The sequence below is a fragment of the Salvelinus fontinalis genome, chromosome 38 (assembly GCF_029448725.1).
Source record: "Salvelinus fontinalis isolate EN_2023a chromosome 38, ASM2944872v1, whole genome shotgun sequence".
NCBI classification, from domain to species: domain Eukaryota; kingdom Metazoa; phylum Chordata; class Actinopteri; order Salmoniformes; family Salmonidae; genus Salvelinus; species Salvelinus fontinalis.
The window spans coordinates 24,961,004-24,973,013 of NC_074702.1; the positions used below are offsets into that span (position 1 = coordinate 24,961,004).

Here is a 12,010-nt window from a genome sequence, read left to right on the forward strand (position 1 = left end):
TACATGTTGAATTGGTACCTTGCAGGGGGTCTTGGGTGAGATTTCTTTCCCATTACTTCCCTTGTAGGTGTTCCAGCCCACAGCTCTGCTTAGCCTCAAAAGCCAACACATTCGACCCCGACTCTCTCTCTCACTCTCTCTCTTTCTCTCTCACTCTCTCCTTAGAAAATATCAACGCACCCGTCTAGGCCTACAATGGCAAGCCTTTCAAGATATTTCAGTCAAATTCCAGCACCCTCCACATGTTTAGAATCACCATGCAAGAGTTTAGGGGCCAATTTAATCATAAAGTCGAGGGGTGGAGTTTTTTTTAAGTGTGAAGGGCCTAAATGCGTGCCACCATCAGCGCTATTTCAAAGCCAACCGCCGGGGCTCCTGATTGGCACTATAGTAACACACACACACACACACACACACACACACACACACACACACACACACACACACACACACACACACACACACACACACACACACACTTTTGATCCCTAGCAGGGTACCCACAGACTTACTATTTAAAGTGAAAATTTGCTTATTGTGTTCCCCCCTTTTGGGGTGGCAGGTAGCCTAGCGGTTAGAGCGTTGGGCCAGATCAAATCCCTGAGCTGACAAGGTAAAAATATGTTGTTCTGCCCCTGAACAAGGCAGTTAACCCACTGTTCCTAGGCCGTCATTGTCAATAAGAATTTGTTCTTAACTGACTTGCCTAGTTAAATAAAGGTTAAATACAAAAATGTAAAATAAAAAAAATATGTATTTGGTGTGGTGTTTCCATGTAAAGGCTGTGTAAAATGTGAATCTTTCATGTGAGAACACTGTGAGTCACTTGGATAGTAAGGATAGTGTTTTTCTTTACGTCATAGTGATAGTTAAATGAAGTATGAAAGTGTCAAATGTGTCCCTTTTGGGAATGTAGATACACCAAAAATGCTAGAACACTGTCTTCAACTCCCTTTTCACACTCTCTTCTCTCCATGATTCCCCACGTCTTACTCTTTCATCTATCGCTCTCTCGTTTTCTCTCCCCCTCTAATGACAAAACGTGTTTTCATTTTGAATGTGGCAGTACCTCGGGTACCTCTGCGTGATCACCCAGCCTCGGTTTGCCAGGTTTCCAACTTGGTCCTTTCCAGAGGACGCCCAATTTATTGAAGATTTTCTTGTATCTGTTGAACCTCCTCCACAAGTATTTATAGTAATGGAACTAAAGGAAAAATATAAAAGATATACCATCACATTACAGTCACATTATATTACATAAGCAGTTTTACTATAAAAGCCCTGACATTACTACATATTCATGGTTGTCAATGCTAATCTGTGCGTTAGTTAATACTGTGTGGAGAATGGTCCTCCATTTGGAAGGGATTGCTCATGCACTAAGTTGCCAGCGGTAAGGGCAGTGAAAATAATCAAACACAACTTCTAGTATTTCATTTTATTGGATTCTTTCACCTCTGCTGGGCGGTTTGTTTAAGGTTGCGTAATAATGTTATGGTTAGAGCATGACTGTTCCAGTGGTAAAATTTACTCGTACAAAGTGATTGAGAGTAACTGCTCTACAAATGGTTTGATTCCACTGATGTAATACAGAGACAATCAGACAGTTTGCATGCAGTGTCAGCTCAGTCTAAACACTGTGACAATTTGCTCTTTGATAGCTTGTATATGCATTTATAGTCTAGTAGTTTATATCTTACAGTGTGCAAAATAAAATACAGCAAATAAGAAAATGATCTTGTATTTCGTATTTTCCCTTGGGACTAACCTGAATCTGGAGGATTTCATGTGTGTTTATTTTGTGTACGAGACCGTAGACAACTTTATCGCCCTCTGGAGCAAAGGTACCTGATAAATCAATATAAGAGAATGTAGTTATAACGACAATGCCATATTACTACAAGCACTCACCCTGTGAACCTTTACTTACCGAATAGTCTGTCCCATATTATCAGAGCTCCCCCGTAATTCTTATCAATGCAATACTCATTTCGCCCTGCCAATGAAATGCAACACATCATTTTCCTTTTTTACCACTGCACTGATCAGCTCACGTCAAATATGGTAAGAATATGTGTGTTTGAGAGAGAAGAAGAGGCTTTCTTTCTTACCGTGGTGAACTCTGTGGTGACTGGGGGTGTTTAGGACCCACTCCAGAGGTCCCATATCTCTGATCACCTGAAAGACAGAGAATGTACATACATTAAACACAAAATAATAGAAAAATGTATAGCCTAGCTGCCACAATTTGGGTTGGTTTTCCGAACGTAGATTAAACCTAGTCCTGGATTAAAAAACTATTTTAATAGAGGTTTCTCGCAAATGTATGTTTTAACTGGTAGTGCACTCCTTGGGTCTTTGGTTGGCAATTTGGTTAACATACAGTAGCAACTAAATGTATCTGGCTAGAAACCTTTTTTATAAGACTAAAGCATTTTCTTATTTGATGAGTTAGGTCTAATGACAGAAATCGTGAGGTGGCCAAATTCCCAGATGGAAAAAACAATACTTATAAAATGGAAGTATAAGCAACACTAGGATGGAGAGCGGTGCCGAGACCAAAACACAGTTGACACTGTTGATAATGCTCTTACATACACTTGAACACACACACATGCATACACGCATGCTTGTAATAGTAGCTACTAGCTAATATGAACGCACACACTTCCTTCCAGACAAACTAATGAATGCATGCACAAGCATTCCAAAACAATATCTCAGTCATTCATAATCAAACACGTATGGCTGTTCAATCACTCTATTAACCTTTAACGAGTCACCAACCCTGATCCGGGAGCACCCCCCACTCCCCCCCACTGAGTAGCATAGCTAGCATAGCGTCACAAGTAAATTGTAGCATCTAAATATCATTAAATCACAAGTCCAAGACACCAGATGAAAGATACAGATCTTGTGAATAAAGCCACCATTTCAGATTTTTAAAATGTTTTACAGGGAAGACACAATATGTAAATCTATTAGCTAACCACGTTAGCAAAAGACACCATTTTTTTACTCCAACAGTTTTTTCCTGCGTCAGTAGCTATCACTAATTCGACTAAATACAAATATATATAGCCACTAACCAAGAAACAACTTCATAAGATGACAGTCTGATAACATATTTATGGTATAGCATAGTTTTTTTTTGAAAAATGTGCATTTTTCAGGTATAAATCACAGTTCTACATTGCAGCTGCAATCTGAAATAGTGCCGACGCAGCCAGAACAATTACAGAGACCAACGTCATATAACTAATTACTCATCTTAAAACATTTCAGAAAAATACACAGCGTACAGATATTGAAAGCCCAACATCTGGTGAATCCAAACAATATTTCAGATTTATTAAATGTTTTATAGCGAAAACAAAATGTAGCGCCAAATTAGCATAGCTACGCCAGGCAGAACCAGCTGGGCGCCCACGACCAGTTCACATGCACGACAGATATATGAAATAACATCGTAAATTGGGTCTTACTATTGCTGATCTTTCATCAGAATGTTGATCAAGGTGTCCTTTGTCCAGATGAGTCCTTGTTTCGATTCAGAATGCAAACTTTCCCACTTCATTTAGCATTGGTACTGGTCGAGTGGCACGGATCTCTCAAACGAAAATAAAATCAGAGAACGGAACACCGCAAAACTCCCGAAAAAATTCAAATAATCTGATTAAACTATATTGAAAAAACATACATTACGATGATATGGTCACATGTATCAAACAAAATTCGAGACGGAGATCGTTTTAATCCGTAACGGCAGCAAAACAGTAGACAATCGCACCTCCAAGTCGCGCGATTCAGAGAAGCGGAAGTTGTCGGTCACGCCAAAGAAATAGGTCTTATTTCACGTCAGAACAAGATAAACAAAAAAATTCTCCTCTGACGTCCTCTTGACACCCAGAGGAAGGCGAATGAAGTGTGTTTCGGGTCATAGGTGGCGTGACCATATATAGGCAGAGCGTTGAAGCGAGCATAGACATCTTGCATTCTACTTCTTGGTCAGGGAAAGTGCTGTCAAATGACTTGTGTTTCTCTCAGAGACAAAATTGAAACGGTTTTTGAAACTAGAGATTGTTTTCTATCCAATGGTATTAATTATATGCATATAGTAAGAGCAATAATTGAATAAGAGGCAGTTTAATCTGTAGAGCAAATTATGCTAATGCGAAAACAGCACCCCCTGTATTCTCAAGAAGTTTTAAGCAGACACACACACACACACACACACACACACACACACACACACACACACACAGAAAATCCTTACAGATCATGCCATAAGGCACATATTTCAGAAGAATCTGATTTTTCTTTGGGTGCAACTTTTACAGACATTTTGATGTTAAAGTCTACCACTGATCGTACAGTCAGTCTGGGAAATTATTTTTAAATTATTCATTATTTCCATGTAATGAGTGGTCTGGCAACCGCCAGAGTTTAATCATGAATGAAAAACTTTCATTCCCAGATCAGGTCTGGGAATCGCGTGCCAATAAATTACTCAACATCAAAAAAGTCTATAAAGAAATCATAAATTATACCCCCCAGAAAATTGTGATTTTATGACTGTTTTCACTAATAGTGCACTAAAAGATGGAAGTGATTCCAACTCCATTCATTCCCCTAACGATTGGGGATTGTAAAAATGATACTACCAATCACTTTAAAGGAGAACGATTGGTCTTGCTTCTGTTTGGAATATTTCATCAAATCTCATTATTTTTTATTAAACACAGGTTTGACTTGAGCTCAACTTAACAGCAGATAGTATAGGGACTAGAGTGAGATAACTTTCAGCCAAAGTAGCTTTATTTCTGAATTATTTTACAGTTTAAGCTATTACAGTAATTTGGAAATATGCATAATGAACTTGTAGAATATTGACGACATGAATAATCATCATTAAACAGGGACGCATTCACTAGGCATGAAAATAAGCAAACGGGCCAAAATGAGGAGAGATAATGGTAACCTGAGACTGGGTGGTACTGTGGGCTGCATCTACCTCAGTGTGGATCCAGAACTGGTAGAGCAGGTTGAATTGGATGTGAACAGCGAACACAGAGGGTGGTACTGCCAACGCCATGGGGAGATAGAACACCTGAGGACAGACACAATGAATATCCTTAAAAGTACACAATAAGATGATCATTGTGGATAGTCAGATTAATATAATAGTTCCATTTAATCGTTTAGATGCTTTGCAAGAAAAACAATTTCTCTAATAATCCTGTTTACATGGACACATCCGAAATCACCAATCAAAATAAACCTTCTACCACATCGACAATGTTATTTTTGAGAAGCCTATTTGATTCTGACTTCGGACATATAAAGTTTGTATGTGAAACTACTTCAAAGATGCATACTTTCAGTTGTTCTGAATACACTTCACTCGCGCTAAAGAGAGAGGCACGCTTGGCTGGTGCTAGCACATGCGCATATCAAAGACACCCCTGGAACTACGATTAAGGTGTTTACATGTCCTAATCATTCAAAAGATTGCGTATACTTATTACCGTACGCCGATTAAGGCAAGCAGAGTCATGTCAAACTCAGCCTACTGCCATAATCAGTTCATCAGTTTAATATCAAATTATTAGTGTACATGTAAACGTACTCAATGACTATGGATAAAGAACAGTATACCATACTTCGTGCATAACACAGCATACTTTGTGGTGAAGGAGCAAATGTTGGACTTATCTGCATTTCTAATGCAGCAGGTAGCCCAGCGTTTAGAGCGCTGGGCCAGTAACTGACAGGTCGCTGGTTTGAATACCCGAGCTGTCAAGGTGAAAAATCGGGCGATGTGTCCTTGAGCAAGGCACTTAACCCTAATTTGCACTATGGCTGATCCTGTAAAACAACACATTTCACTGCATCTATCCGGTGTGTGACAATAAAACCTGTTTTTCTTCATCAACTTTTGCCATCTCCAGCATCACACAAAAGTATGTTGTTCACAATAGAATAGAATAGAATAAAATAGCATAGATGTTCCAGTGGTTGAGTAGGGCTCTTACCCATGATGAGAACTGCTGTGTGAGGGATTGTCTGAGGGCTGTGGAAAGGTTGTAGTACTCTGAGCTGTGGTGGACCTGGTGGGCAGCCCACAGGAAATTCAACTCTGTCGTGGGAACACACACACACACACACACACACACACACACACACACACCCTTTTGATCCCTGGCAGCGTACCCACAGACTTACTATTTAAACCCCTGTTGGGGTGGCAGGTAGTCTAGTGGTTAGAGCGTTGGGCCAGCAACCGAAAGGTTGCTAGATCAAAGTTTATCTTTGAATTAAATATGTGGAACTCAACATCCTCTGCGCCTTGGTCCCGTTCTTATGACAGCCGTGACAGAATATCCCACCAAAAGAGGACCAAACAGCGTATCCACGAGTTAAAGGAGTTTTGGACATGGGAAGAAGTGATGGGTGGATGCGAGACCCTTCCTTGGAGGCAGACGGAAGGTAATAATGGAGGACAGCGACGACGGCAGGGTTCGCGTCCACAGAAAGCCCAAGGACAACCCCAAGATTTTTTTGGGGGGGGGTGGGGGTGGGGGGGCACAAGGGGTGGCCGGCTGAGCCGCGGGAAGAGCAAGAGCACATGGAGCAGGCGATAGAGAAGTGGTCAGTCGACCCAAGGAGAGTGCCAGAGCCCGCATGGGAGTCGATGGAAGAGTGTGAGGAAGGATACCGGAGAATGGAGTTGGCTAGGAGTATGCGGCAGTGCAAGCGTGCTGAAAAGCGGGTCATCAGTCCATATGTGACGGCTCCACACACCAGATCTCTAGTGCGCCTCCTCAGCTCGGTATGTCCTGTGCCGGTTCCTCGCACTCGCCATGAGGAGCGTGTCATCAGTACGCTGCCAAAGAAACCCCAAGATTCTTTTGGAATTCTCTTTTTCATGGAGCTGGCGGTCGAGCAGCGGAGAGTGCCAGAGCCTGTGTGGGAGTCGGAGGAGGAATTCGATGAAAGATTCTAGAGAGAGGTGGTAGCGATGAGAATGCTGCAGCACACTCGTCCTGAAGTGCGTGTTCCCAGTCCGGTACGTCCTGTGCCTTCTCCCAGCACTCGCCCGGAAGTGCGTGTCACCAGTCCGGTGCCACCTGTACCGGCTCCACGCACTAGGCCTCCAGTGCGCATTCACAGTCCAGAGTTTCCGGCGACGGTTCCCAGTCCAGAGCTTCCGGTGAAGATTCCCAGTCCAGAGCTTCCGGTGAAGGTTCCCAGTCCAGAGCTTCCGGCGAAGGTTCCCAGTCCAGAGCTTCCGGTGAAAGTTCCCAGTCCAGAGCTTCCGGCGAAGGTTCCCAGTCCAGAGCTTCCGGCGAAGGTTCCCAGTCCAGAGCTTCCGGCGACGGTTCTCAGTCCAGAGCTTCCGGTGAAGGTTCCCAGTCCAGAGCGTCCGGTGAAGGTTCCCAGTCCAAAGCTTCCAGCGGAGGTTCCCAGTCCAGAGCTTCCGGCGACAGTTCCCAGTCCAGAGCTTCCGGTGAAGGTTCCCAGTCCAGAGCTTCCGGCGACGGTTCCCAGTCCAGAGCTTCCGGCGACGGTTCCCAGTCCAGAGCTTCCGGCGACGGTTCCCAGTCCAGAGCTTCCGGAGCTTCCAGGAAAGGCGTCCAGTCCCACTCCATGGCAGGAGCCTTCCTCTGTGCCGATGCCCAGTCCAGGCATGGTGTTCAGTTCCGCTCCAGGGCAGGAGCCTTCCTCTGCGCCGGTGCCCAGTCCAGGCACGGTGTCCAGTCCAGCTCCAGGGAAGGAGCCTTCCTCTGTGCCGGTGCCCAGTCCGGGATACGGTGTCCAGTCCAGCTCCATGGCCGGAGCCTTCCTCAGCGCCGGTGAGGCTACGACCCGCACCGGAGCCGCCACCGACACAAGTCACCCCCCCTAACCCCCCCATTTGGTTTCAGGTTTTGCGGCCAGAGTCCGCACCTTTGTCAGAGCCCTTGTTTCTCTACAGTGTAGTAGGTCAGGGCGTGACTAGGGGGTATTCTAGTTTATAATTTCTATGTTGTGTTCTAGTTTATATTTCTATGTTGGTGTTTTGTATGATTCCCAATTAGAGGCAGCTGGTAATCGTTGTCTCTAATTGGGGATCATATTTAAGTAGCTATTTTTCCCACCTGTGTTTGTGGGATATTGTTTTGTGTTTGTGCATGTGCACTACGTAGTCACGTTTAGTTGTTCGTTTATTGATATATTTAGTTTTGTTTAAGTTTCTCTTTGAATTAAAGATGTGGAACTCAACATCCGCTGCGCCTTGGTCCCGTTCTTACTGTCACGACTTCTGCCGAAGTCGTTGCCTCTCCTTGTCCGGGCGGTGTTCGGCGGTTGACTTCACCGGTCTTCTAGCCATCATCGATCCATTTTTTATTTTCCATTGGTTTTGTCTTGTCTTCCCACACACCTGTTGTCAATCCCATTCATTACCTGTTGTGTATTTAACCCTCTGTTTTCCTTCATGTGTTTGTCAGAGATTGTTCGTTGTCAAGTGTTGTGTTGATTGTGTATAGGTGTGCGATGGGTCTTCGTACCCAGATTTATATTATATTTTTTTCCGTGAGTGTTATGGAGCAGATTACTGGGACTTTAATTAAAGTACTCCATTCTACACTCTATTTGACTCTCCTGCGCCTGACTTCCTCTGCCACTTATACACGCCATTGTGACACTTACGACAGCCGTGACATGTTGACCATCCAGCCATGTCCCTGTGCTGCAGTTTAAATTCCTCTGCTGTGTTGTGATACGTGCTACATTAATATTACTATTACACTTCATTTTAACATCCAAAGAAACACGCTTGTTAAGTTTCACTGGATCTCCTGTTTCCGGACCACCCATTTCTCTGTGCTCTTTGGCACCCCTCAAACGCTTTGGCTTCATCTACATGGGAGTAGAGGAACCATTGCTAAGTCTGGACCACAAAGCCCCCATATAGGCTATCTATAGTAAAGTATACTTTTCATTAAAAGCAGTGAAAGTTACTCAATGCCCATTAAAATCCCATGTGGTAGCCCTGAATGATAACACAAACAACTAATTCAACTCTAATTAAAGTTGACAACAAAGTTGGGTTTTGAAAATGTAGGGAGGTACATTTTTGCCTGCTAAATATAGTCATGCATACGATGAGCGGGATACTCACTGGGCTAGCTCTCCATTCGTTCTATTACGAGAGTTCATTCTAAAGAGACATCTTGAAGGTACTGTATGGGTCTATCAGTGTTTAATAAACTTGTGAATTCTATCGAAACAGAGAGCCATAAAACCCATAGGGTCGAGAGACGCCACCTGAACAAACACACCGTGTAGAAAGTGTGTGTGAAGGTGTGTACAGTAGGTGTCTGTGAAAAGAATGCCATGATCAGTCTTCGAACGCCTAAAATTATACGTCCAAGAAGCTGCGGCCTAACCATCAAAATCAGCAAGCCTTGTCTATGAGGAACTCCCAAAGCCTAGGAGACAGGGAGAACCCTCTCACCGCTTAGAAAAAAACTGCCTGCCAGTACTCGACACCTCTGTAACGTCAACAAGCTATCAACTAGTGTGAGCGGACAGATGGTTAAAACAGTGAGAGTACAATTTTGGTTGAAAAGTTCAATGATATTACTGGACTGGATTGCAAGCTTAATTTCCCTACTCTCCGGAACAGAATTCAATCTGTAGTTCCACCATAAACCTAACAGGAGGGTGAAGAGGAATGAGAAAGAGAGAAAAAGAGTAATCGACATGTGTAATAACTCCAGTCGTTTACGTGTGCTTTTACACTTCTTCCTGTCAGAGCCCATGGAGGAACTAGATCAACTGTTAAACACACAGAAGAAGTTATAATCCAGCCATTGTTCGATTTTTGCTAGCCCCCTTTTTTTGGTTTGAGGGGCCGGAGCGGGCTAAGATTAATGCTGGGTGTCACTAGTAGGAAGTATGAACTGCTAGGCTTGGTTGCAAGCCATTCCTCATCCTGCGGCTCAGCAGGACATCGCATAGTTTGGCAGGCCCTATTCAGGAGGGAACTCCTTTAATGATGAGAACGAATGCCACAGAGAACCTTTCCCACCAAGAGCAGAAACGCTGAGGACTGCACATCCACAGGTCTCAAGTAGGGCTTTGCAAATGTTTTGAATATCAGTGATAAGTAGATAATGACGCGCTAATATGCAAAACGGAATGCAATGTGCATCATATGACTTCAGGTTACACAGGTGTGTGGATAAACCACAAATGATTTTGCTGATATCGTTCATAACGATAAGTAGCCTAGGCTAGAGAAATGTGAAATGAAATAAGTTTGCTACTGGTGATTGTTAATGGTACAATTGATGGCGACAACCATCAAACTAGTAGTAGTAGTTTAAAGGACAATAAAACATTTAAAAAATGCAGTGCACATTGTTATAAACGTATCATTCTATTTATTGTTCAGGCAATTTATCGCAATATGGAATTTAGTCCATATTGCCCAACTCTAGGTGAGAGCGAGTTGGACTTTGATCAAACAAGACCATATTTAACCTGTAACTACAGTTCCAGGGACTGTGCTTATGTAAGATATGTCATAAACACAGAGTACTGTAATCCAAGGTAAACATTGTGTAATTCCAGAAAGATGCAACAACAGGTGATTACTAAGTAATGTATTAATAATAGCGTTGGGCCAGTAAACGAAAGGTCGCTGGTTCAAATAACTGAGCCTGAAAGGGGACAAATCTGTCGATGTACCCTTGATAAAGGCACTGAACTCTAATTTGCTCCATAGGCGCCGTACTACTATGGCTGACCCTGTAAAACAACACATTTCACTGCACCTATCCAGTAGGTGACAATAAAACATATATTTTTTATTTGATCCCCCTTTAGTTTATCCACCTACAGCAAGATAATAAGGTCACCTACAGCTATAGTGGGACATCTATAGCCTAAAGTCCCAAATTAATAGAACACAGACTATTTTAGAGCAATAATAATCGACTGCTTGAATTGCCACCCTCCGTGACCAGACCTTGGCATAACGTTTTGTCTTTGATCGGCAGTCCTCCGAGTGGTTGGGTGCCCTGTCAATCACGTTCGTAATGGCCTGTAAAGGGCCTTCAGTGTTTGGATTGGAGGTCCTTACATGAAGTGCCAACTATAACACAATAACCCCTACCCTGGGACAGCCGACTAGCTCCCCCCTGTCACTGCAGTACTTCATGCTGTCCTCAATCCCCAGTCTCACGCACACGCACACACACACTCACACACACACACCCACACACACTAAGTCAGGCCCACTTAAAGATAATTCTGGATTCTGAGAAATTCTTACTTCATTTTTTCCCAATCAACAGTGACTTGTGAGTGACTCTATGTCAAGCACATACGATTCATAACCTGTAATTCATGTCTTAGTGCCACTGCAACATAAGTCTGTCTATTCATCTAAATCCAAACTAATCTTGTTAAAGAAACGACATATTAATGAAAATGTTTAATGTATACGTAATACAGTACATTATTTACACCTGATCACCAACGAGTCCAAGCTCTGTTTTGATAGGTATCCCACTAAACCATGATTCACCTTTCCTGTCAACATCATTAGGGACACTTGTCTGTCCTACAAAAACAGAAGTAACAGAGGACAGTCGCAAATGACCAAACATGAGGGCAGTAGACCCCTGGGCCACAGAGCGCTTAGCTCAGCTCAGCTCAGTCACTTAGCTCATCAGGAAGACTGAATTTCCTTACTTAGCCCAGTCTAGCCCCTCTAAGCACACATACTGTACAGACAAATACCACCCCCCCCCCCCCCACACACACACACACACAGTGAGCTGAGCTGAGCTTAGTGGCCTGCTAGCCATTGTTGATATTATCCCTGGGTCCCAGAGGTGCTAGCAGCCCGGGTCTCTTGTAGCACGGTGAGCGCCCACATCCTGACCGACCGGATTTGGTTATTTTGTACGCACTCCAACCCTCCAACCTGCGCCAGGCCAGGAACTTCCAGTCA

At 43.4% G+C, this 12,010-nt stretch overlaps 1 protein-coding gene across 1 annotated transcript in view; it reads right to left on the reverse strand.

Moving 5' to 3' along the window:
- The window catches only part of LOC129837681 (alkylglycerol monooxygenase-like), a 38,426-nt gene that overhangs the window by 16,966 nt on the left and 9,450 nt on the right, over window positions 1–12,010 (reverse strand). Inside the window, exons 4-9 of the mRNA XM_055904032.1 lie at window positions 6,036–6,139; window positions 5,015–5,110; window positions 2,112–2,178; window positions 1,931–1,996; window positions 1,769–1,848; window positions 1,070–1,204 (exon numbers count right to left, since the gene is read on the reverse strand). Coding sequence (XP_055760007.1) covers window positions 1,070–1,204; window positions 1,769–1,848; window positions 1,931–1,996; window positions 2,112–2,178; window positions 5,015–5,110; window positions 6,036–6,139 — 548 coding nt within the window. The remainder of the gene's footprint in view (window positions 1–1,069; window positions 1,205–1,768; window positions 1,849–1,930; window positions 1,997–2,111; window positions 2,179–5,014; window positions 5,111–6,035; window positions 6,140–12,010) is intronic.